Raw genomic sequence first — 25,548 nt, forward strand, 5'->3', positions numbered from 1 at the left:
GAGAGTGGCAATGATACGTTTTGATTCTAGGCACACTTGATGCAAAGTTTATCCTCTCCCTCTATCCAGAGGATGCCAATTTTAGTGCTCCTTACACACAACCAATTTCACAAATCTCCAAGCCTTAGTTTAAAGCCTGTTTTCCCTTGACGTCTCGGTTACATCATTAATTTAATTTACGGGGAGCCGTCTGACGGTCGTCTCGGGGTTCTCTGACCGTCTCATGCCTTCACACTCTTAACACAATTTCATGGCAGGACTTGGCTACAGCGGCTATGTAATGACCGTAGCAGCCAATTATGTTAAGCTATGTAGATATCCAGCTTGAAGGACTAGGAAAAATAATGTCCCGTGGTCCAGTAGTGGGTAGGCTCTGAGAAAGGTGCTCCTTACAGCAACGTCACATATTAATAAGACGTCCATACGATCATCCTTACACCTCATTTTGCTCTGCTTCAGCCACAAGACCAAATCATCGGGCTGGCCTCCCCCCTCTGGATCCTGGGGCTCCCTACCGGGACCCCCCTATGGCTGGGACATGGGCTCTTCCAGGGACGGCCGAGACTACTTCAGCAAGTAAGTACCATCCTTCCCCAGGGGGGTGTACAACAACAGTGTCCAGGCCCGAACCACATCCCCTCCCCCCCAACAGTTGCAAATCATTCTAGGCCTAATTCAAGTCCACCTCACTCAGCTATTAACATTCAAATCACTTGTTGTAGCATTATAACACATGACACACTGTTGCTCAGTGAGTGTGTCTTACAATATAATTAGTGAGTGTGTGATCACCTGCATTGTTTGATTAACGGTCCTGACATAAACTTTAAATGAACCTCTGATCAAATTTCCCCCACGTGCTTCGTAATGTGATTACTCAAAACGTCAGTTATGACAGGTGTTAGTGAACGTCTGCGCTGTAATGGAGATTCCTATGTGTTTTTTTTAAAGGTCTGTCGTTCCAATTTTGTCTGGAAATTCTAGACACGTCATGTTCTCCCGTGTCCTATATCAACAGTATGCCAATGGAATACTGATTTCCCCCCCCCCCCCCCCACCTCCATCCCTTCATCCCTGTCTGACGCACTCTGCCTCAGTGTCTTGAATTCTTTCTGAATACTGATTTCTTTTACTACTTCTGTGGATACATAAAACACACCTTTTCCCCACTGAGTGACGCAGGAGCTCTGAACAAGGAAAGGGTGCTGTCTCCTATCTCTAGACGTGTCACTAGCGTGGAGGCTTATTTGATCCCAGTGAGAATGGGGTGACGTTCACAGAGATGACACCGGAGTGCAGATAAGGGAGCGTGACAATTGGATTTCTAGGCGTGAGAAATAAATGGATGAGGACAGGTAAACCGACGAGATTGTTCTCCTAACCTAACCTAGCACAGCCTACTGTTACAGGTTTAGTGAATGTTGCTGTTCTCCTCCATGGCAAAGGGGGAACGTGCATGCTTGCCTGCCTACGTGTGTGTGTGTGCACGTGGGCGTGTATGTGCGAGCCGTACCATCGGAGGTGTGAGACAGCTATTAGGAGGATAATATATGGCTGGTCTCAGGGCAATATATCTGGCTTTGTGGCGATATATTTCTCTGATTTGGCCTGAGTGTAATCGATGGGTCTCCCTATTGGGCATAAAGGACTGAGTGGATTTCAAATACATCACCCTCTCTGTGCGCTTGGGATAATGATAGTACACTGAACCCTCTGAATCCTGAATCCCAGACAGTCCACAGTATTGATATTGTCCTTTGCTATCCAGGGAATATTAGCCATTCCGGTGTTTACTGTGCTCTTGGTATACCCATGTATGGATTACCTGGTCCCGGTCTGTGTGGATCCGCTGCAACATCAGCATTTCACCTTCCGTGGCACAGATGCCAGTGAACTCTGAACTCTGACCATTTGCCCAGCTCTTGGAGATGAAACCATGATCGATATGCCTGCGTGTAGCTCACCTAGGGTACGGGATTGAACACGATTCATCAGAATACAGATTTAGGAGAGGGAGAGCTACAGTAAAGTATTGAAGCTGTATTGAAACTAGCCCTGAGAAAATGGACCTGAACAGAGAGAGAATGGAGACGCCAAAAGAGGGAATGGATTATATAACCCAGAGATACTTCGTATTATCACAGAACCAATAGACATTAGTTTAAAAGGGGAATGGACAGAACCAATTGGAATAGGTAAAGAGAGGGCAAAAAACATGAACATGGAGAATGTGGACTGTGGATATGGTGCAGTGGGTGGGTACATCAGAAGCACAAATGTAAGATGCCACACCCAATCACATCACTAATGCCAGACAGTGAATGTCACGGATGTCGTATGAAAGAGACCAAGGCGCAGCGTGCGTATCGTTCCACATCTTTTTTTCTATGTGAAACAATGCAAGACAGACAATAAACTATAAACAAAAACAACAAACCGTGACGAAGAGGTGCTACATGCATAAACTCAAAATAATCTCCCACAAACACTAGTGGGAAAAACAACAACTTAAATATGATCCCCAATTAGAGACAACGATGACCAGCTGCCTCTAATTGGGAATCATACGAAAACCCCAACCTAGAAAAAAGAACCTAGAACACAACACAGAAAATGTAAACTAGACAAAAAACCCAACCTAGAAAAAAGACCCTAGAACACAACATAGAAATAAATAAACTAGACAAAACCCCCCAGTCACGCCCTGACCTATTCTACCATAGAAAAATACGAGCTCTCTATGGTCAGAACATGACAGTACCCCCCCAAAGGTGCGGACTCCAGTCGCAAAACCTGAAACCAAAAGGGAGGGTTAGGGGGGTGTCTAGTGTTGGTGGCGGCTTTGGTGCAGGACGAAGAACCTTCTCATCCCGCGGATCCTCCCGCATCGGAGGCGGTTCTGGTGCGGGACGAAGAACCCTCTCATCCTGCGAACCCGCCAGCATCGCTGGAGGCTCCGGACTGCAGACCGTCGCTGGAGACTCCGGGCTGCAGACCGTCGCTGGAGACTCCGGGCTGCAGACCGTCGCTGGAGACTCCGGACTGCAGACCGTCGCTGGAGACTCCGGACTGGGAACCGTCGCTAGAGATTCCAGACTGCGGGCCTTCTCAGGAGGCTCCGGGCTGCGGGCCGTCTCAGGAGGCTCCGGGCTACCGGCCGTCTCAGGAGGCTCCGGGCTACCGGCCGTCTCAGGAGGCTCCGGGCTGCGAGCCGTCTCAGGAGGCTGCGGGCCGTCTCAGGAGTCTCCGGGCTGCGGGCCGTCTCAGGAGGCTCCGGGCTGCGGGCCGTCTCAGGAGGCTCCGGGCTGCGGGCCGTCTCAGGAGGCTCCGGGCTGCGGGCCGTCTCAGGAGGCTCCGGGCTGCGGGCCGTCTCAGGAGGCTCCGGGCTGCGGGCCGTCGCCGGAAGCTCGGGACTGGGGACCGTCGCCGGAAGCTCGGGACTGGGGACCGTCGCCGGAAGCTCCGGACTTGGGACCGTCGCCGGAAGCTCCGGAGTGAGGACCGTCGCCGGACTGGGCAGGCGCACTGGAGGCCTAGTGCGTGGAGCCGGGACAGGTGGAACCAGACTGGTGACGCACTTCAGGGCGAGTGCGAGAAGCAGGCACAGGACGTACTAGACTGGGGAGGCGCACTGGAGGCCTGATGCGTGGGACCGGTACAGGTGGCACCGGGACTAGTTACACGCACCTCAGGGCGAGTGCGAGGAGCAGGCGCAGGACGTACTAGACTGGGGAGGTGCACTGGAGGCCTGATGCGTGGGACCGGTACAGGTGGCACCGGACTAGTGACACGCACCTCAGGGAGAGTGCGAGGAGGAGGCACAGGACATACCTGACTGGGAATACGCCCTTCAGTATCGTTCCACATCTAGAAAAAAGAACCTAGAACACAACATAGAAAATGTAAACTAGACAAAAACCCCAACATAGAAAAAATTACCAAGAACACAACATAGAAATAAATAAACTAGACAAAAAAAACTCAGTCACACCCTGACCTACTCTACCATAGAAAAATACGAGCTCTCTATGGTCAGGATGTGACAGGGAACTTCAACCTTTGACCCATTGTTCGTGCGTGCTTGCGTGAGAAAGTGTGTCAGATGGTTTAGGAGTGTTATGTAGCACAGTGTAAATTAGACGTGTGAGTTATCTAAGTGGGAAGAGTATATTTGTAGAATGTTGACCCCACCCAGATACAGGGTGCCAGACTGCTGATTGTTTTTATGAATCAGGTCGTCATTGTAAATAAGAATGTGTTCTTAATTGACTTACCTGTATAAATAAAGGTAAAATAAAAATCAGAATTACTGGAGTTAATAACAGAATCATTCTGGGGCCCAATTCCAAACTGATCCCACTACCCTCTCGCCGGTTCCTCTCAGTTTTGGGACTGAAGACAATTTTTTTAGGCAGGGAACAAAAGAGTTTGGCGTGAGGCCTACCCAATACTAGGGAAAACAATGTTCTAGTCAGGAGAGTCCTATGTCCTTAGTCTCCTGTTGGATCAGTTTGGACTGAGAAGCTGCCCTATTGAGTCTGTCTCTGATGATGCATTGCCTGTTCCTGTTTCCTCTCAGCCACGTGTCCCAGAGCAGCTCCCTGGAGGAGGTGCACCGTCTGGATGGGGTGCAGCTGGTGCCCCCTGACCCCCGGCTGGTGGAGATGAGACGGGACCCCGTCCTGGGGTTCGGCTTCGTGGCCGGGAGCGAGAAACCGGTGGTGGTCCGCTCCGTCACGCCTGGTATGCATCAATGTCCCACCAACTGCCTACATCTCCCATGACCCCTCCTGGTATATCCCTCCGCCTACATCTCCCAAGATGATCACTGACCGAAGTCACCTGAAGATCTCTAATTTAAAGCCATATCAATATACATGACACTCTCACATCAGAACAGGGCCATAGCTGTTTCATGGGATCATATCCAGATATGTTCCTACATGAAGTTTAGAAATCTACTGAACATGATATTGGTACAAAGTGTTCAAAGACATTTTAGTCAATGCAAATTCCATTCTTGTGTATGTGTTATGGATACCTTTACATCCTTGGGTTAATTCTGGCTTACCCATCGACCTTTCAAGTGTCAGTAACATTGTCTGTATTTTGGTTAATAAGAGCAGTTCAATCGTTGTCACACGTTTGTGGTATGACATTGATGCCATCGGGCTTTTCACGCTCAGCACTTTGTTAGCAGTGGTCCTTGGCTCCAAGCACATGTCACGTCTCTATCAGCCTAGGGGGTATATAAATAATCACTGTTTGATCAACAATACAATTCAATAACCACAATTGTCATGATCGAGTATTGTTAAGGAATATGAGGGTCGTGTTAATTCTAATGAGACTTCTGGCCCTGGTGTGATGTCATCTATCTAGTCCCCGCGATATGTCCCCGCGCATTGAATAGTCCCGGCGATATGCAACTTTTCAGGGAAGTCAGGAACCAATACACGCAGTCAGTTAGGAAAGCAAAGGCTAGCTTTTTCAAACAGAAATTTGCATCCTGTAGCACTAACTCCAAAAAGTTTTGGGACACTGTAAAGTCCATGGAGAACAAGAGCACCTCCTCCCAGCTGCCCACTGCACTGAGGCTAGGAAATACTGTGACCACCGATAAATCCACGATAATCAACCATGCTTTCCTCCTGGCTACCCCAACCCCAGCCAACAGCTCCACACCCCCCACAGCTACTTGCCCAAGCCTCCCCAGCTTCTCCTTCACCCAAATCCAGATAGCAGATGTTGTGAAAGAGCTGCAAAACCTGGACCTGTCCAAATAAGCTGGGCTAGACAATCTGGACCCTCTCTTTCTAAAATTATTCGCCGCCATTGTTGCAACCCCTATTACCAGTCTATTCAACCTCTTTTGGATCATCCGAGATTCCTAAAGATTGGAAAGCTGCCGCGGTCATCCCCCTCTTCAAAGGGGGTGACACTCTAGACCCAAACTGTTACAGACCTATATCATCCTGCCCTGCCTTTCTAAAGTCTTCGAAAGCCAAGTTAACAAACAGATCACTGACCATTTCGAATCCCACCGTACCGTCTCCGCTGTGCAATCCGAGCTGGTCACGGGTGCACCTCAACCACGCTCAAGGTACTAAATGATATCAAAACCGCCATCGATAAAAGACAGTACTGTGCAGCCGTCTTCATCGACCTGGCCAAGGCTTTCGACTCTGTCAATCACCGTATTGTTATCGACAGACTCAACAGCCTTGGTTTCTCAAATGACTGCCTTGCCTGGTTCACCAACTACTTCTCAGATAGAGTTCAGTGTGTCAAATCGGAGGGCCTGTTGTCTGGACCTCTGGCAGTCTCTATGGGGGTACCACAGGGTTCAATTCTCGGGCCGACTCTTTTCTCTGCATTTATCAACGATGTCGCTCTTGCGCGGGTGATTCCTTGATCCACCTCTACGCAGACGACACAATTCTGTATACATCTGGCCCTTCTTTGGACACTGTGTTAACAAACTTTCAAATGAGCTTCAATGCCATACAACACTCCTTCCGTGGCCTCCAACTGCTCTTAAACGCAAGTAAAACTAATTGCATGCTTTTCAACCGATCGTTACCTGCAACTACCTGACTAGCATCACTACTCTGGACTGTTCTGACTTAGAATATGTGGACAACTACAAATACCTAGGTGTCTGGCTAGACTGTAAACTCTCCTTCCAGACTCATATTAAACATCTCCAATCCAAAACTAAATCTAGAATCAGCTTCCTATTTCGCAACAAAGCCTCCTTCACTCACGCTGCCAAACATACCCTCGTAAAACTGACTATCCTACCGATCCTCGACTTCGGTGATGTCATTTACGAAATAGCCTCCAACACTCTACTCAGCAAACTGGATGCAATCTATCACAGTGCCATCCGTTTTGTCACCAAAGCCCCATATACTACCCACCACTGCGACCTGTATGCGCTCGTTGGCTGGCCCTCGCTACATATTCATCGCCAGACCCACTGGCTCCAGGTCATCTATAAGTCTTTGCTAGGTAAACCTCTGCCTTATCTCAGCTCACTGGTTACCATAACAACACCCACCCATAGCACGCGCTCCAGCAGGTATATTTCACTGGTCATCCCCAAGCCAACAACTCCTTTGTCCGCCTTTCCTTCCAGTTCTCTGCTGCCAATGACTGTAACGAATTGCAAAAATCGCTGAAGTTGGAGACTTAAATCTCCCTCACTAACTTTAAGCATCAGCTATCTGAGCAGCTTACCGATCGCTGCAGCTGTACACAGCCCATCTGTAAATAGCCCATCCAACTACCTACCTCATCCCCATATTGTTTTTATTAACTTTTTTGCTCTTTTGCACACCAGTATTTCTACTTGCACATCATCATCTACACATCTATCACTCCAGTGTTAATTTGCTAAATTCTAATTACTTCGCTGCTATGGTCTATTTATTGTCTTACCTCCTTACGCCATTTGCACACACTGTATGTAGACTTTTTCTATTGTGTTATTGACTGTACATTTGTTTATTCCATGTGTAACTCTGTGTTGTTGTTTGTGTCGCACTGCTTTGCTTTATCTTGGCCAGGTCGCAGTTGTAAATGAGAACTTGTTCTCAACTGGCCTACCTGGTTAAATAAAGATTTTATTTTTTATTTCACCTATCTGCCTGACTAAATAAATGCATGAGGCAGCCACTGCCATGGATTGTATCTTGCCTATAGCAGCCGCTAAGCAATTATGAATTCTTGACAGAACAATTACCTCTTGAACTGAATCTCCACTATGCTGTGTATGAGCTCACTGAAACACAGTGCTGTACCGGTGGCTTTTCCTGTCAATTAGTGTGATAATTACAATGGCACAATGCAATTGGACATGCAGTGACACCAATCAAATTATTTTTTGTTCTCATATGACAATTTTAGTGAGGTACAGTGATTATTAGTTGGTGAGTAACACCAATCATTGATGGATTACATGATGGATGTTGGACAGTCGATCATTTAGGTATTCCATGTTTTCTTTTTATCCCAAAAATCTACTGAAAGACTTTGACACATGAAACATTATCAGTCGACGTTTTGAGTGTTGCTCATCCGGAGCTTAGTGTGACTACAGACTGAGACTACAAAACAGTTGTCATTCTATGACTAAGTAAGGCAGAAGGATTCTCTCTCAGCGTCTCTCTATTCTATTCAGATGTTGGGAGAGTTTCTGAAGCCCCCTACGCTCTCCCCGCGTCTCCTCTCCTCACCCAGTGTCATCCATCCATCCATTTATTCAGAACTTCATTATCACGGGAAATAGGCTTTCTTGTTGGAAAATAATTAGCGCTTTCAGAATCGGTGCAGGCATCGGGAACAAAGGTCCCATCTTCATCTGTCTTGTGCCTCTACAACACAAGCAGAGAGATTCAATTGCCGGCTGAGAAGCTCGTAATCTCCACAGGAGAGAGTTGTACGCAGAGAGACTGTCACACCTGGGAATTGAGTGAACCTGAGTTTTTGAGAAAAATGTCATGAGTTCACTTTTCTTTGGTGTTAGCGGGTAGGGCTGATGTTTGAAACCAGATTTGAACCGAAGATAACGTGAACACGGAGCCTAAACGTCTCAGTGCATCAGCATTGTTTACTACAAATGTATGTACAAATCCCTGACAATCTGTGTGTGTGTGTGTGTGTGTGTGTGTGTGTGTGTGTGTGTGTGTGTGTGTGTGTGTGTGTGTGTGTGTGTGTGTGTGTGTGTGTGTGTGTGTGTGTGTGTGTGTGTGTGTGTGTGTGTGTGTGTGTGTGTGTGTGCGCAGGAGGTCCCTCGGAGGGAAAGCTGATCCCAGGAGATGAGATCATCATGATCAACGATGAGGCAGTCAGCTCAGCACCCAGGGAACGCGTCATCGACCTCGTCAGGTAACCCTGTCTGTCTGTCTTATTGTCTCTGTTTATCTAGGGTATTCAGCATGGGTAACTATGTCCAGTTGTGCCAACAGCTGTTATCTCCCATGGCCCTTCAGGCACCAGACTTTACAGGCACTTTATTCCTTTTAAGATAATAATTTCATAAACCATTATTTCTGTTACCTTACTAAAGTACAGACGTTACAAAGTATTTGGTGATTTGATGGCTGTAATTTCCAGGACACATCCAAACCATGCCCTTAGGGGAGAATATCTTGTGTCCGGCATTCACGTTGTAGTTTTTATTTTGTCATTAGGCTCTCAGAAATGTGTAGAGTGTAAACATGGCTGACAGTTGTTGTATTACTGAGGGATGATCAGACTTTCTCAAAGGGTCAGAATGTTGTAGAGCTAGCGTCTGCCTTCGGTCGTTTATGTATTCAACTCTGAAAAGTGAACATTGCATTTTCGTGACTGCATTACTTGATTGGGCTTCTCTCACATATTCAGAGCCAATTATTACTGAACAAAACTCAGCCAAAAGCTTGGGTATTTATACTTTCTAACGTAGCAGACATGACATTTCATTAGAAATTGATAAATGTCAGAGTCTGAAGTGAGGCTGTGTTCTTGCCTGTTTGTTTGTGGAGACGTGAACATTTTTAATAACATCTCATCCCCCCCAGATACCAGAATATGGTGTGTGTATATGTGTCTGCGCGCATGTGTGTATGTATGTCCATGCGTGTGTGTGCCTCCAAGCATGTGTGCATGCGTGCGTGTGTGCGCGTCTGTGCCTGTGTGCGCAGGCGTGTCCCTTAGTTCATTACATTGGATTGGAAATCATTGATTTCCTGTTTACGTTGCCATTAAGTTGAAGTCATTCACTGTAACTATCAGTCAATTAAATGTGCTTTTCTCCCTCCAGAAACTGTAAGGAGTCCATTATGTTGACTGTTGTCCAGCCGTACCCTGTGAGTATCTTTATTTTTGAACTGTTGGTTATGTTGTTTATAATAACAGGATGTATGATTGCTGCACACCCGACACAGGGATTGGTTTCATCCTGACCTCCATGCTAAATCTCTCTGTTCTCAGTCGCCCAAATCAGCGTTCATCAGTGCAGCCAAAAAAGCCAAGCTCAAGTCCAATCCGGTCAAAGTGCGCTTCGCAGAAGAGGTCATCATTAACGGTCAGGTTCCGGTAAGTTCTCCTCCTGTCACATGGTTGACCGTTGAATTTATCCATTTGACCTTTGACCACCAACTGAACTGACAAAAGTGATTTGTGTACAGTTGAAGCCGGAAGTTTACATACACTTAGTTTGGAGTCATTAAAACTCGTTTTTCGACCACTCCACAAATTTCTTGATAACAAACTATAGCTTTGGCAAGTCGGTTAGGACATCTGCTTCATGTATGACACAAGTAATTTTTCCAACAATTGTTTCCCGACAGATTATTTCACTTATAATTCACTGTATCACAATTCCAGTGGGTCAGAAGTTTACATACACTAAGTTGACTGTGCCTTTAAACAGCTTGGAAAATTCCCAAAAATTATGTCATGGCTTTAGAAGCTTCTGATAGGCTAGTTGACATCATTTGAGTCAATTGGACGTGTACCTGGGGATATATTTCAAGGCCTACCTTTGAACTCAGTGCCTCTTTGCTTGACATCATGGGAAAATCAAAAGAAATCAGACAAGACCTCAGAAAAAAATTGTAGACCTCCACAAGTCTGGTTCATCCTTGGGAGCAATTTCCAAATGCCTGAAGGTACCACGTTCATCTGTACAAACAATATTACGCAAGTATAAACACCATGGGACCACACAGCCGTCATACCGCTCAGGAAGGAGACGCGTTCTGTCTCCTAAAGATGAACGTACTTTGGTGCGAAAAGTGCAAATCAATCCCAGAACAACAAGGGACCTTGTGAAGATGCTGGAGGAAACAGGTACAAATGTATCTATATCCACAGTAAAACGGGCTATTGACATAACCTGAAAGGCCGCTCAGCAAGGAAGAAGCCACTGCTCCAAAACCACCATAAAAAAGCCAGACTACGGTTTGCAACTGCACATGGGGACAAAGATCGTACTTTTTGGAGAAATGTCCTCTGGTCTGATGAAACAAAATAGAACTGTTTGGCCGTAATGACCATTGTTATATTTGGAGGAAAAAGGGGGAGGCTTGCATGCCGAAGAACACCATCCCAACTGCTTTGCTGCAGGAGGGACTGGTGCACTTCACAAAATAGATGGCATCATGAGGGGGGAAAATTATGTGGATATACTGAAGCAACATCTCAAGACATCAGTCAGGAAGTTATAGCTTGGTTGCAAATGGGTCTTCCAAATGAACAATGTCCCCAAGCATACTTCCAAAGTTGTGGCAAAATTACTTACGGACAACAAGGTCAAGGTATTGGAGTGGCCATCACAAAGCCCTGACCTCAATCCCATAGAATATTTGTGGGCAGAACTGAAAAGGCATGTGCGAGGAAGGAGGCCTACAAACCTGAGTCGGTTTCACCAGCTTATTGTGGGAAGCTTGTGGAAGGCTACCCAAAACATTTGACCCAAGTTATACAATTTAAGGCAATGCTAGCAAATACTAATTGAGTGTATGTCAACTTTGAATGTTGTTGAATTTTTCCGCACATTTATTAAACATAAAAAACAAATATACCTTATTTACATAAGTATTCAAACCCTTTGCTATGAGACTGAAAATTAGGCTCAGGTGCATCCTGTTTCCATTGATCATCCTTGTGATGTTTCTACAACTTGATTGGAGTCCACCTGTGGTAAATTCAATTGACTGGACATTATTTGGAAAGGCACACACCTGTCTATATAAGGTCCCACAGTTGACAGTGCATGTCTGAGCAAAAACCAAGCCATGAGGTCGAAGGAATTGTCCGCAGAGCTCCGAGACAGGATTGTGTCGAGGAACAGGTCTGGGGAAAGGTACCAAAACATTTCTGCAGCATTGAAGGTCCCCAAGAACATAGTGGCCTCCATCATTCATGAATTGAATAAGTTTGGAACTGCCAACGCTCTTCCTAGAGCTGGCTGCCCGGCCAAACTGAGCAATAGGGTTCCTCTGTGGAGAAGGGGGAACCTTCCACAAGGACAACTATCTCTGCAACACTCCACCAATCAGGCCTTTATGGTAGAGTGGCCAGATGGAAGCCACTCCTCAGTAAAAGGCACATGACAGCCTGGTTGGAGTTTGCCAAAAGGCACCTAAAGAGTCTCAGACCATGAGAAACAAGATTCTCTGGTCTGATGAAACCAAGATTGAATTATTTGGCCTGAATGCCAAGCGTCACATCTGGAGGAAACCTGGCACCATCCCTGTGGTGAAGTGTGCTCGTGGCAGCATCATGCTTTGGGGATTTTTTTCAGCTGCAGGGACTGGGAGGCTAGTCAGGATCAAAGGAAAGATGAATGGAGCAAAGTACAGAGAGAGATCCTTGATGAAAACATGCTCCAGAGAGCTCAAGACCTCAGACTGGGTCAAAGGTTCATCTTCCAACAGGACAACGACCCTAAGCACATAGCCAAGACATAGCAACGACTCTAAGCACATAGCCAGGAGTGCCTTCGGGACAAGTCTCTGAATATTCTTCAGTGGCCCAGCCATTGCCCCGACTTGAGCCCGATCGAACATCTCTGAAAATAACTGAAAATAGCTGTGCAGCAACGCTCCCCATCCAACCTTGAGAGGATGGGGAGCATTGAGAGGATCTGCAGAGAAGAATTGGATAAACTCCCCAAATACAGGTGTGCCTGTAGCTTGTAGCGTCATACCCAAGAAGAGTTGAGGCTGAAATCACTGCCAAAGGTGCTTCAACAAAGTACAGAGTAAAGGGTCTGAATACTTATGTAAATGTGATATTTCCGTTCGAAATTTTTATGAATTTGCTAACATTTCAGAAAAACTGTTTTTGCTTTGTCATTATGGTGTACTGTGTGTAGCTGGATGAGGGGGAAAAAAACAATTTAATACATTTTAGAATAAGGCTGTAACAAAATGTGGAAAAAGCCAAGGGGTCTGAATACTTTCTGTGTTGGTATACACTTGTTTATCTGACTACATCCAGACAGTTCAACAATGCTAGCAAGCAATATAAGGTAATTCCTTTGTAAGTCCTGCTTCCACCTAGAACGCAGTGCAACTCTGTTCTCTTCATGTTGGCTACTGTATGTCTTGTATGTCATTCTTCTGTGTCTCCTTTCCACCCAGAACACAGTGAAGGACAACTCTCTCCTCTTCATGCAGAACGTTCTGAAGGTGTACCTGGAGAACGGGCAGACCAAGTCGTTCCGGTTCGACTGCAGCACATCCATCAAGGTGTGTGTAAGTGGGAGGAAATTAATGGAATATGGCGTGGGGACTCAACCTTGACTTGAAATGCAAATTGCATTCTAACCATCTTACCTACACAGGGGCAGAAAACGAGAATACAAATAAAAAAATGTATCATTTGGTATTAGGACATTGAAATTGACCTTTGGTTATGGTGTGATAGGATGTTATCATGACCCTACAAGAGAAGCTGTCCATCAAGTGCATCGAGCACTTCTCCCTGATGCTGGAACAGCGGACAGAGGGATCGGGCAGCAAGCTGCTACTGTTGCATGAACAGGAGATGCTAACTCAGGTAGGAATTACTGTAGGCATGCTAACGCTAAGTCATTGGTTTGACCTTTACTTATCCAGGAAGTCCCATTGAGGTCAAGCGACCTCTTATGTAAGGTGTACCTGGCCAAGAGGGCAATTCATGACAGAGATCAATCAATGACTCAGTCAACCAATCAATTTATAAAGCCCTTTTTACTAGTGCTTTGCAGTATACACTTATGCATTTCATCTAACAAGAAGCAAATGGAGCTTCTGCTTTCTGCCATAAGTCCTAATAGTTTGAAAAAGAGCAGAAGAAAGAGAATCATATATGTAACTGATCTAGACACCACTAGCCCATATCAGGAGGATAGGTCTCAGTAGCTCATAGCTACAGGTCCAGGTTATCAACGTCCCAGAGAGAATAGAGAGAATGAAAGTCATTCATCTGTTGCTAGCCCAGAGTCCCCCTAGTGATCCCATTCTGCTTCCTAAACGCACTCCCACCTCGGCCTCTTCACTTACTAGCCTAAGATAAGAGGCAATTCTATTCCAGCACTACGCCACAATCACACTCCAAGCTTCTAGCTGAGACAGACAAAGTACACATCCCAAATGGCACCCTATTCCCTTTTATAGGTCACTACTTTTTGACCAGGGCCCATAGAGCGTCCCATAGAGCGCTGGTCAAAAGTAGTGTACTAGGGAATAGGGTGCCATTTGAGACGTACGCAAACACTTCCTGCTCAGTATTCATAGAGCGACTCAAGAACACAGCATGATTTATCAAGTCCGGCACAGCAGGGCGCCTCTGCTTTCAATGTTTTAATGAAAGTGTACTGCGATCATAGTGAGGATACTTTTAATATGCATCACCATCATCCTGCATAGACAGCTCTAACTGACGAATAACAAATTATTATTCTTTTCAAGGATGAAAAGAGTTATGTAATAGGTTTTGTTATGATTCTTGTAAGGGCCTGAAATCTGTAAGCTCAATGCTCAAGACGTTACTCTTAGAAGAAAAAAAAGGCGCTATCTACGTAGAACTTAAAAGGGTTCTACCTGGAACCAAAAAGGGTTTTCCTATGGGGCCAGCCGAAGCATCCTTTTGGAACCCTTTTTTTCTAAGAGTGTACCTGTGAAGGAAATAGGGAACGAGGGCAAACTACTGACCAGTGTAGCACTTACAATATATCTCCCTCTGCGTGTCTTAATGAATTCCTGTCCCTTGACAGAGGCCAAGAACCTGTCCAATGGATGTAAATTTGCATGACTTGTATTTGCAACAATGACTCACCCTGTCCTTAGCACTGGCCTTACCATCCCATTATGTCCTCGGGAATGAATTTACCTGGCCATTTTATGAAGTTTGACCTAGCACCTTGAGGGATCTTGCGTATGATATTTTTTGTTTTTATGTGTCTATCTCTTTCACATCAGTATACATTTACAGTGCGGTAAAACATTTCAATATTTTCTCTGTAACGCTTTCTCAACTCCTCCCCCTCCTTTCTCACATCCTCTCATCCTCTTTTTTGTTTCAGGTGACACAGAGGCCGGGGTCTGATAAGATGAAATGTTTCTTCAGAATCAGCTTCGTCCCCAAGGACCCGGTGGATCTGCTCAGACGGGATGCCGTGGCGTTTGAATACCTCTACGTTCAGGTGAGAGCACCACAGGAGACCTGGTCCAATCATAGTGGAGCATAACACAAGACTGTATTCTCAGGTGAACTTGTCTAACAAGCATTGAGACTTTAGCTTGTAAATAATGGCCTTTTGATCAATTTTCGGTACATGCGTATCAAGTTCAAGGTTCCCATCCAAAATTGGTTGGTTGTCTATGTTACTGACAACAATGCCGGTTTCTAGCTTGTCCTTCCTCAACTTGTAAATAGAACAAAATGCATCTATTTTGAATGGATTTGAGTCCACTGGTTCTAACTGTCCCTCCTGGTCTTCCGTAGAGCTGTAACGATGTGGTTCTGGAGCGCTTTGGCTCGGAGCTGAAGTACGACGCCGCACTCCGATTGGCCGCCCTGCAGATGTACGTCCTCACTATGACGACCAGGCAGACGCAGAAGGTCTCGCTCAAATACATCCAGTAGGTTCAGCTCCTTACTGTTATTTTTTTATTTGACCTTTATTTAACTAGGCAAGTCAGTTAAGGACAAATTCTTATTTTCAATGACGGCCTAGGAACAGTGGGTTAACTGCCTTGTTCAGGGGCAGAACGACAGATTTTTACCTTGTCAGCTCGGGGGATTCGATCTTGCAACCTTTCGGTTACTAGTCCAACGCTCTAACCATTAGTGTTCACTAGGTGAACACTAATTTGCATTATTTCCACGCCCTTGAATATCAAATGCCTTCTTAATTTCCAGGAAGGAGTGGGGTCTGGCCCTTTTCATCCCACCAGCAGTGATGACCAGCATGAAGGAGAAGAACATCAAGAAAGCACTGACGCACATCCTCAAAACCAATCAGAACCTAGTGCCTCCAGGAAAAAAGGTACAGTACGGATTCCGTCGTCGCATCTCTCTCTCTCTCTTTCTCTCTCTCGTATGCTTAGCAGAGCTGCCCTCTAGAGGAGTGTAGCTGTCTGTCTGTTTGCTTTCTTTTTTTTTCTTCATCGTCAATGATGATGTCAGTTGTGTATTTGAGACAGAGATACAGTCAAACCTATAAACAGTTAGTGTATTTTTGTTAACCCCAAGATATTTTCCTCTGGCTTTTTTCCCCTGCAGTTGACTGTGTTGCAGGCAAAGGTGCACTACTTGAAGTATCTCAGTGACCTGAGGTTGTATGGAGGGAGAGTGTTCAAGTCCATACTTTTGGTAAGGCCACTAGTTGTAGCTTTCCCTATTTCAGTCATTTGTCAAATAGAAAAACAATCCGTATCCCTGTAGATATTGTTCCAAATCCATATCCTGCCTTCTCTATTTTACACACTCTCTCTCACACACACATACACATACACACCCCTATTCAACCCCAACACACACATACACACTCCTCTTCAACCCCAACACACACACACACATACACACACCCTCACCCCCAACACACACCCTCACAGCAAGGGGAGAAGCAGACAGAGGTGACCTTGCTAGTGGGGCCCAGGTACGGCATCAGTCACGTGATCAACACCAAGACCAACCTGATGGCCCTGCTGGCAGACTTCAGCCACGTGAACCGCATCGAGATCCTCACAGAGGATGATATCAACGTCCGCGTGGAGCTACACGTCATGGATGTCAGGGTAAGGAGTGGGGCCTGAGGTGTCGAGTTGACACAGTTAAGTGAGTGGCTTGAGGCTTGGACGGCAGGTAGACTAGCAGTTAAGCGCATTGGACCGGTAACCGAAAGGTCGCTCGTTCAAATCCTGAACCGGCAAGGTGGGAAAATCTGCCGTTCTGCCCTTGAGCAAGGCAGTTAACACCCAACAACAACTGGGCGCCGATGACGTCGATTAAGGCAGCCCCCCAAACCTCTGTAATTCAAGGGGGTTGGGTTAAATACGGAAATAAACTTTTTGGTTGAAATCATATTAGTTGCGCAACTGACTAGGTATCCCCATTCCCTAACAATCTACAGATACCCATAAGGCATCATGCCCTGGTCAATATTAGCTGGCTAATAAGTAGAAAAAACAGTTTGTACATAAATGCTATTCTTGCAAGACCACATCCTTGTGTTCTGTAATGTTTTTATTTCTTTATGTTTGATCTGAAGCCCATCACGTTGATAATGGAGTCTAGTGATGCCATGAACCTGGCGTGTCTGACAGCAGGGTACTATCGACTCCTAGTGGACTCTAGGAGATCTATCTTCAACATGGCCCACTGCAACAGCATTGCTGAAGAAATGGGTTGGTCAACCTAGTACTATGCGGTGTGTGTGTGTGCGTGCGTGTGTGCGCTTCTGTATAAATGTCTATTATTATCAGAATTTCGTCAAATTGTTGATGGGAGTTCTTCTATTAAACAACAGATCAGGACAATCTTCTGGAGTGGCCGTACAGCACTTCGTTAGGCAACTGTGAGGACCCCAATGCTGCTGGCCAGGACGAGCATTACAGCAGTGACATGGACTTCTCTAACAATGGAGGGAGAGAGAACAACATCTCTCCCTACGTCCCCGAGCCCCAACACCATACCCTAACCCTGCAGCAGAACGAGAGGCCTTCGGAGGGGTGGAGGAGTCCCCAGCCCCCACCTCTCCCCCCCGCCAGAAACAAACCCCAAGACTCCCCCCGGAGCGCCAAGGTCTCCTTCATCTTCGGAGACCCCCCTTTGAACACTGTGAACCCCAAGAACTTAGGCTACGAGCGCCTGATGGATGATAGTCCCGAGGTGCCCGAGAACAGGCCCATAGCCTACTTGCACAACGTCAACAACACAGGAGACTTCAGGACCCAGGTGCCCGTGCCCTTCCAGTTCGCCGACTGCAGTTCGCATGTGGTCTACAGCAACATCGGTGAGGAGCTGGTGGAGGAACCGCTGCTAAGGGACCTTTGTTATGCAGACACCACGGACGACGCCGAGGATGAGGACGACGCCAGCTGTGAGGAAGACTCTACCGGGGGAGGAGGGGGGGAGGATGGCGGCAAAGGTGGAGGGGGCGGCACGATGGCGGCAAGCAAAGCCACGTTCCTCACCCTCTCGGGCTCCAGCGATGACATCATCGACCTAACCTCACTTCCCCCCCCCGAGGGGGGCGATGACGACGATGATGATACTGACGGCGTCCTCCATTCGCTAAATCTCGCCATTGCCGCCCCGCCCCCGGGGTTTAGAGACAGTTCTGATGAGGAGAGCCCCGAGGGTCGCCCTTTGGCCACTGCCGACAACGATGACATGCCCGTGTCGCTGATCGACGCTGTCCCCACGGGGTCGCATGGCGAGGGGAGCGGCGGTGAAAGGAGGCTGGAGGATGCCATGGTGACAACCCTGCAGGCACTGGAAGCCCTGACCGTGTCCGAGGAGAGGCCACACCCACCACGCCCACAGCGACCACAGCCCAACAGTAACCCAGGTCTTTAATACTACCATCATTATGCCAACATCACTTATAGTTTACAGCTTACAGCTGTTGTGCATATAGTGTCATGGCCTCACTCTAGTTTTGGTTTTTCATTGCTCACTGTTGTGCTTTGTGATCAGACCTAGCCCAAATTAGGATGTCTTCAAACTATATGTTGAACTTTGTTTAAAGTGATATAATATAATTATATTACTTTTATGTAAATAAGGTTGAAAGAAGCTCAAATTATATTTTTTTCTTCTCTCTGGCTCACATAGGTGTGCATATATCTCGAGCTTTCAGTCCTGAGTCTTCCTCTGACTCGGGCAACGAGACCAACTCCTCAGAGATGACCGAGACCATGGAGCAGGCCGCCGCCCACAAACTCATCCACGAGAACCACAGGCGCCTCCTTATCGCCACCTCCGAGGGCTACCAGCCTCTGACGGAGGAAAAGACAGACTTCCCCGTCTCGCCCAGAGTGGCCACCCAAAAGAAAGCCCACAGCCCCTCCCACCATCGAGACAGCGAGCCGCCGTCGTCCGCCACGCTCCCTAAACAGACCCTCCATCCAGATGACATAGAGCTGGATCCAGAAACCACCGATTCTCTGACTAACCTCTCCTCCGGCTTCAGCAAGCGACCTAACTCCATGGTTGTTGGAGGGAAACGGCTAAAAAAGTTGGCCGACACCAACGGGAAGTTCAACACGTTCAGTACCAGAGACGGCCACAGGGGGAGCCAGCTGGATGTGGAGCGTACCTCGTTCTGCGAGAGGTTGCAGAGAAGGCCGCCTCTTCCTTTACCAGAGAATTCCATCTCCATCATGGCGGAGAACCTGGCGGTGAACAGCCTGGCGAGGAGTCACCGCAGGCTGCCGTGCCCCCCTCCCCCACATCCTGAACAGACAGAGCCTGAGGAGGAACTTGGGGAGGCTGCAGGGGGGGACACTGGGGCGATGGGAGGCCAGGAGGAAGAGTACCTGGGGGGAGTGGCAGGTATTTTCCCCTCCTCCCCTACCAAGAAGCCCCGGGACCCCCCCGGTGGGCAGGGAGATGCCCCAGGGGAGCAGCTGCAGCAAGTGAGGCAAGGAGTTGCCCGGCTGTGTGAATACCACCTAGCCAAACGGATCTCGTCCCTCCAGAACGAGGCCCACAACTCCCTGCAAGGCTCCCAGTGCTCATCACTGGACGCGGGCTGCAGCACGGGGAGCAGCGCCTGTGGCACCCCAACGGATTCGCCCCTCTGTGCCCCTGACGGCAACCACCATCCTCTCTCTGAATCTTCCACGTCCCTCAGGGTTTTCACCTATGAGGACAAGGCTCCCCACGGCACCCCGGGCCAGATCCCTGGGGGCAGGGACCTCCACCCCCAAGCAGACACCACACTCCTGCGGAAGATGCTGCCCAACATACACCCTCCTGGGTCAGACACCAGCAGAGAGGGTTCCCTCCGGTCGGCCAAGATGAAAGAAACCACAGGTAGTACAGCTAGAAGGAGTAACCTTCAAAATGATCTGCATGCCAAGACAGCCTGTGTAAGGGGTGCTAACCCCAAGGAGGGGAATGAGTCCTATAGGCAGCTCATTAACTACCTGACAGTGAGCCAGATGCACCAGGGAGGCAGGTTGCACAGTGCAGGCTTGGGAGGGGGAGTCAGGAAGGACACTAGGAGATATATTACCAGTAATCCCCAACTGATAGAGATGGTTAGGAGTAAAGGGAACACCATTCACCGCTATCCCTGCATGCCCTCCTTGTCCTCCTCACCCTTCCTCAGCCAGAGTCTAGTGAACCCCAATGCAGCCACCTCACGGGGTGACAAAGGCTCCCGACCTTATCACTCCGCCACGCTGCCCACTAAATTGAAGAGCAATCCTGACTTGCATGCTCAGAGACCCGCTGACAGTCTTGAAGTAAGGCCCAGTGGCACAGAGAGGAGGAGCTCCTTTTCGGGCCTTGAGAGTGAGTTAGAGAGGGGCGCCATTGACCCTGAGGTCGAGCGGTTCCTGTCCCTGAGGGACAGCATCCATGGAGGGGGTGGGGGCATGGTCCACAGGCCCCCCTCCAGAGCGCGGAGTGTGATGTCCCAAAGCGGTGCCAGCATCTGTGGCCCAGAGGACTGGCTCAGGTCTGACTGCAGGACAAAGCATGCCGTCCGACAGGCTCTTAACGATTCTCTCTGTTTCTCTACTGCCCCTAGTGTAGCTCGCACAGAGCAGCTGGGGACGTCACTGGGAGCGGAAGCAGGAGATCACCCATCAGCTTTCACTAAGCAGGCCAAAGCCTGTGCCACGGCTCCACCCCCTCCTCCTCCTCCACCACCTCCACCACCTCCCCTACCAGCCAACATGAGCACCCACAACTCCACTGTGCCAAAGCAGGAGTCCACCGTCACATACAGACAAAACCACATCCAGTCAGTCACAGCCAGCCTCCACCACCAGTGCGAGCCCAATATGAACAGCCTCCAGCGGGGCAGGGACTCCAGTATGAACAGCCTCCACCTGGGCAGGGAGCCCAGCACCAACAGCCTCCACCTGGGTAGGGAGCCCAGCACCAACAGCCTGCAGCGGTGCAGGGAGCTCAGGCGGAGCACCAGTAATGTAACTGCGGGCTCCGGGAGTGTGGAGGTGCTCTTTGACAAAGGCAGAACCAAGTGCCAGCAACAGCAAGCACAAGTTGACCCCAAACTACAAAGGAGACCAACAAGGAAGAGGCTGTCGAAGAGCTACTCGCAGGGCTCGGTAGCGTCCACCTGCTGGTCGGCTGGGGGCAGAGACAGCCGGAGGGCCTCAGTGATGTTCCCCCTGCTTAAGGACACCAAGCACATGAAGGGCTCGCAGAAGCTGGACTCGGGCAGCCCCTGGAGGTGCCACGGTCCCTTCAGCTACTGCTTCTTCAAGAGGAAGAGCCAGGCGGAGGAGGATGAGGTAGAGGGGGGCGAGAGGGACGAGAGGGACGAGAGGGGCGAGAGGTCCAGGCGCTGCCGTGGCGGGGAAATGGAGGAAGCAGTGTCTATCTATGGCCCGGCCACGGACGCAGCAGGCGACCAGCTCTACAGCGAGGTCCTGACCAACATGAGCTTCAGCGACCGGCTGTCGCGCATCAACACGCTCAAAGACCGCATGTACGTCTTCCCCGTTGGCTTCTCGGATGTACACCGCGACGCCAGCGAGCTCATCGCCCTAGTGCGCTCAAGCGTAGGCAGGGGGGACCGCAGCGGCCAGGTGCCACAGATCACAGCAGACCTGTCCCAATACAAGCAGCTGCTATCCATCGAGTCTAAAGAGCTGGGGAGGGCATGTCGCAGGATGGCCCAGGCCCACGGCAGCCCAGAGGAGATGCTGCTGGCCATCACCTGCAGTTTCCAGGTGCTGTGCTGCCTGTCTGAGGCCTGCATGTGCCTGGTGAGGGGCCTGGGGGCATCAGCCGCCCAACAGCAGAGGGAGGTGGTGGCCAAGGTGGACGAGCTGGTCATGAACTACATCTGCCTGCTGCGCGCAGCCGAGGCGGCGTCCATCGGAGCGCCCAGCGACCACAGCGTCAATGCCCTGGTCCGCCACTCTAGTACCATGTCAGCCATCGCCAACGCACTCACCCGCTCCCTCAAAACGCTGCTTAGCAAGTAGTAGGACGCCCAGCCGGCGGCACCGTCTTTTAGTGTTATGTACATTATACAAAGCCATACAAGTCCAGACCTTTGTAATAAGAACTGATGTTATTATAGACACCCTTCTTCCTGTGTACAATTTATTTTCCATGTAAATAATGTACATACAGTACATATGATACACTATATGAATATATAAATTACTAAAGACATTTTGAGAAGTCATTGGGAAGACATGTACTCTTTAATGTGATATTGACGATGCAGTTATAGGTTGCAATGTGGAGAGGATTGATGTACCGTAGCACTGAAATTGCACTGCATTTAACACTCCTTAGTGTAATTTCTAAATTATTTTGACATATTTTTTAAAACAAATACAGAGGACATAAAATTATAATGAAAAGACATGAAATATGTAAGCAAGTATCTTATTAAAGCGCTTTTAAGTCGATCAGGCAGTGTGTAATGTTTAATCATTTTTTAAAGTTATTTCATTGTATGCGTTTTAATATGATCCTCTCTGGACTCAATGGTGTCCTTCAACATCTACAGTTGAAGTCGGAAGTTTACATGCACTTAGGTTGGAGTCATTAAAACTCGTTTTTCAACCACTCCACAAATTTCTTGTTAACAAACTATCGTTTTGGCAAGTCGGTTAGGACATCTACTTTGTGCATGACACAAGTAATTTTTCCAACAATTGTTTCCCGACAGATTATTTCACTTATATTCACTGTATCACAATTCCAGTGGGTCAGAAGTTTACATACACTAAGTTGACTGTGCCTTTAAACAGCTTGGAAAATTCCAGAAAATGACATCATGGCTTTAGAAGCTTCTGATAGGCTAATTGACATCATTTGAGTCAATTGGAGGTGTACTTGTGGATGTATTTCAAGGCCTACCTTCAAACTCAGTGCCTCTTTGATTGACATCATGGGAAAATCAAAAGAAATCAGCCAAGAACTCAGAAAATGTCTGGTTCATCGTTGGGAGCAATTTCCAAACACCTGAAGGTACCATGTTCATCTGTACAAACAATAGTCTGCAAGTATAAACACCATAGGACCCTGCAGCCATCATACCGCTCAGGAAGGAGACGTGTTCTGTCTCCTAGAGATGAACGTACTTTGGTGCGAAAAGTGCAAATTAATCCCAAAACAACAGAAAAAGACCTTGTGAAGATGCTGGAGGAAACAGGTACAAAAGTATCTACATCCACAGTAAAACGAGTCCTATATCGACATAACCTGAAAGGCCGCTCAGCAAGGAAGAAGCCACTGCTCCAAAACCGCCATAAAAAAGCCAGACTACGGTTTGCAACTGCACATGGGGACAAAGATTGTACTTTTTGGAGAAATGTCCTCTGGTCTGATGAAACAAAAATTGAACTGTTTGGCCATAATGACCATCGTTATGCTTGGAGGAAAAAGGGGGAGGCTTGCAAGCCGAAGAACACCATCCCAACCGTGAAGCACGGGGGTGGCAGCATCATGTTGTGGGGTTGCTTTGCTGCAGGAGGGACTGGTGCACTTCACAAAATAGATGACATCACGAGGAGGGAAAATTATGTGGATATATTGAAGCAACATCTAAACACATCAGTCAGGAAGTTAAAGCTTGGTCGCAAATGGGTCTCGCAAATGGACTATGACCCCAAGCATACTTCCAAAGTTGTGGCAAAATGGCTTAAGGACAACAAAGTCCTGTCCTCAATTCTATAAAAAAAATGTTTGGCTGAACTGAAAAAGTGTGTGCGAGCAAGGAGGCCTACAAACCTGATTCAGTTACACCAGCTCTGTCAGGAGGAATGGGTGAGAATTCACCCAACTTATTGTGGGAAACTTGTGGAAGGCTACCCAAAATGTTTGACCCAAGTTAAAAGCAATGCTACCAAATACTAATGGAGTGTATGTAAACTTCTGAGCCACTGGGAATGTGATGAAAGAAATAAAAGCTGAAAGAAATGATTCTCTCTACTATTATACTGACATTTCACATTCTTAAAATAAAGTGGTGATCATTTTTACTAGGATTAAATGTCAGGAATTGTGAAATACTGAGTTTAAATGTATGTAAACTTCCGACTTCAACTGTATGTATCAGATTACATTTTATTTCTCCGACCATAAACATAAAAATCCACTCAATATTCTTTCAGCTTCTCTGACCCATTAAAATGTTTTACATATCTGAGGGTCATGGTGTGTTTTCACTTGCTCTTTAATTTGCTCCACTAACATCTTGTAGAAGAACTCCATTCAGTAAAAAAAATACTAACTTGTGGACCGTCTCATTTTTCTACAGAAAGCCTAGTAGCTTTCTCTATCTACCAAAAAAAGCTAATGTAATTTTGAACATGAAAATGTTTAATTCCAAATTACGTCTTATTTATTTGGACATTAAACCATCTATTAATTTCAAGTAACAGGACGCCCTTCTTTCCTAGCGTGATGCTTCTCATGTGAGCATAGTAAGAGGGGGTGTATCACCAAGGGTTTGACAAATGTTTCTGTGTGTGGATAAAAGAAGCACTTGAGGTATCAATCTCAGAGTTAAGTCAAGTTAAAACACACAGATCCAAAGGCCTTAAAGGGTAAACGGGGGAGACTGTGAGGACATTTTGAAAAACCACAATCTGTAAGAGACCATTCCTTTCTGAATCTCTGGCCAATGTGCTTTTCAAACCAATAGTGCGTGTAAATATACTGCTCAAAAAAATTAAGGGAACACTAAAATAACACATCCTAGATCTGAATGAATGAAATAATCTTATTAAATACTTTTTTCTTTACATAGTTGAATGTGCTGACAACAAAATCACACAAAAATAATCAATGGAAATTCAATTTATCAACCCATGGAGGTCTGGATTTGGAGTCACACTCAAAATGAAAGTGGAAAACCACACTACAGGCTGATCCAACTTTGATGTAATGTCCTTAAAACAAGTCAAAATGAGGCTCAGTAGTGTGTGTGGCCTCCACGTGCCTGTATGACCTCCCTACAACGCCTGGGCATGCTCCTGATGAGGTGGTGGATGGTCTCCTGAGGGATCTCCTCCCAGACCTGGACTAAAGCATCCGCCAATTCCTGGACAGTCTGTTGTGCAACGTGGCGTTGGTGGATGGAGCGAGACATGATGTCCCAGATGTGCTCAATTGGATTCAGGTCTGGGGAACGGGCAGGCCAGTCCATAGCATCAATGCCTTCCTCTTGCAGGAACTGCTGACACACTCCAGCCACATGAGGTCTAGCATTGTCTTGCATTAGGAGGAACCCAGGGCCAACCGCACCAGCATATGGTCTCACAAGGGGTCTGAGGATCTCATCTCGGTAGCTAATGGCAGTCAGGCTACCTCTGGCGAGCACATGGAGGGCTGTGCGGCCCC

At 47.5% G+C, this 25,548-nt stretch overlaps 1 protein-coding gene across 1 annotated transcript; it reads left to right on the plus strand.

Annotated features, from left to right (window-relative positions):
* The first annotated feature begins 459 nt into the window (after window positions 1-459).
* LOC106575283 (FERM and PDZ domain-containing protein 4) lies at window positions 460-24,442 on the plus strand. Its single transcript, XM_014151715.3, has 15 exons — window positions 460-576; window positions 4,580-4,743; window positions 8,790-8,892; window positions 9,809-9,854; window positions 9,979-10,083; window positions 13,137-13,244; window positions 13,423-13,554; window positions 15,062-15,181; window positions 15,484-15,620; window positions 15,901-16,027; window positions 16,264-16,353; window positions 16,596-16,778; window positions 17,252-17,387; window positions 17,510-18,553; window positions 18,820-24,442. The coding sequence occupies exons 1-15, from the start codon at window positions 539-541 to the stop codon at window positions 22,170-22,172; spliced, it is 5,886 nt and encodes a 1,961-aa protein (XP_014007190.3). The 5' UTR covers window positions 460-538; the 3' UTR covers window positions 22,173-24,442.
* The last annotated feature ends 1,106 nt before the right edge of the window (window positions 24,443-25,548 follow it).

The sequence above is a fragment of the Salmo salar genome, chromosome 17 (assembly GCF_965601325.2).
Source record: "Salmo salar chromosome 17, fSalSal1, whole genome shotgun sequence".
Taxonomy (NCBI): Eukaryota; Metazoa; Chordata; class Actinopteri; order Salmoniformes; family Salmonidae; genus Salmo; species Salmo salar.

Excerpts from the sequence above, each read along its gene's own strand:
- LOC106575283 (XM_014151715.3), top strand. The coding sequence starts at position 539 with ATGGGCTCTTCCAGGGACGGCCGAGACTACTTCAGCAA. Across the intron at positions 9,855-9,978 it reads CTGTTGTCCAGCCGTACCCT|TCGCCCAAATCAGCGTTCAT; the intron begins GTGAGTATCTTT and ends CTCTGTTCTCAG. Across the intron at positions 16,354-16,595 it reads TGTTCAAGTCCATACTTTTG|CAAGGGGAGAAGCAGACAGA; the intron begins GTAAGGCCACTA and ends ACACCCTCACAG.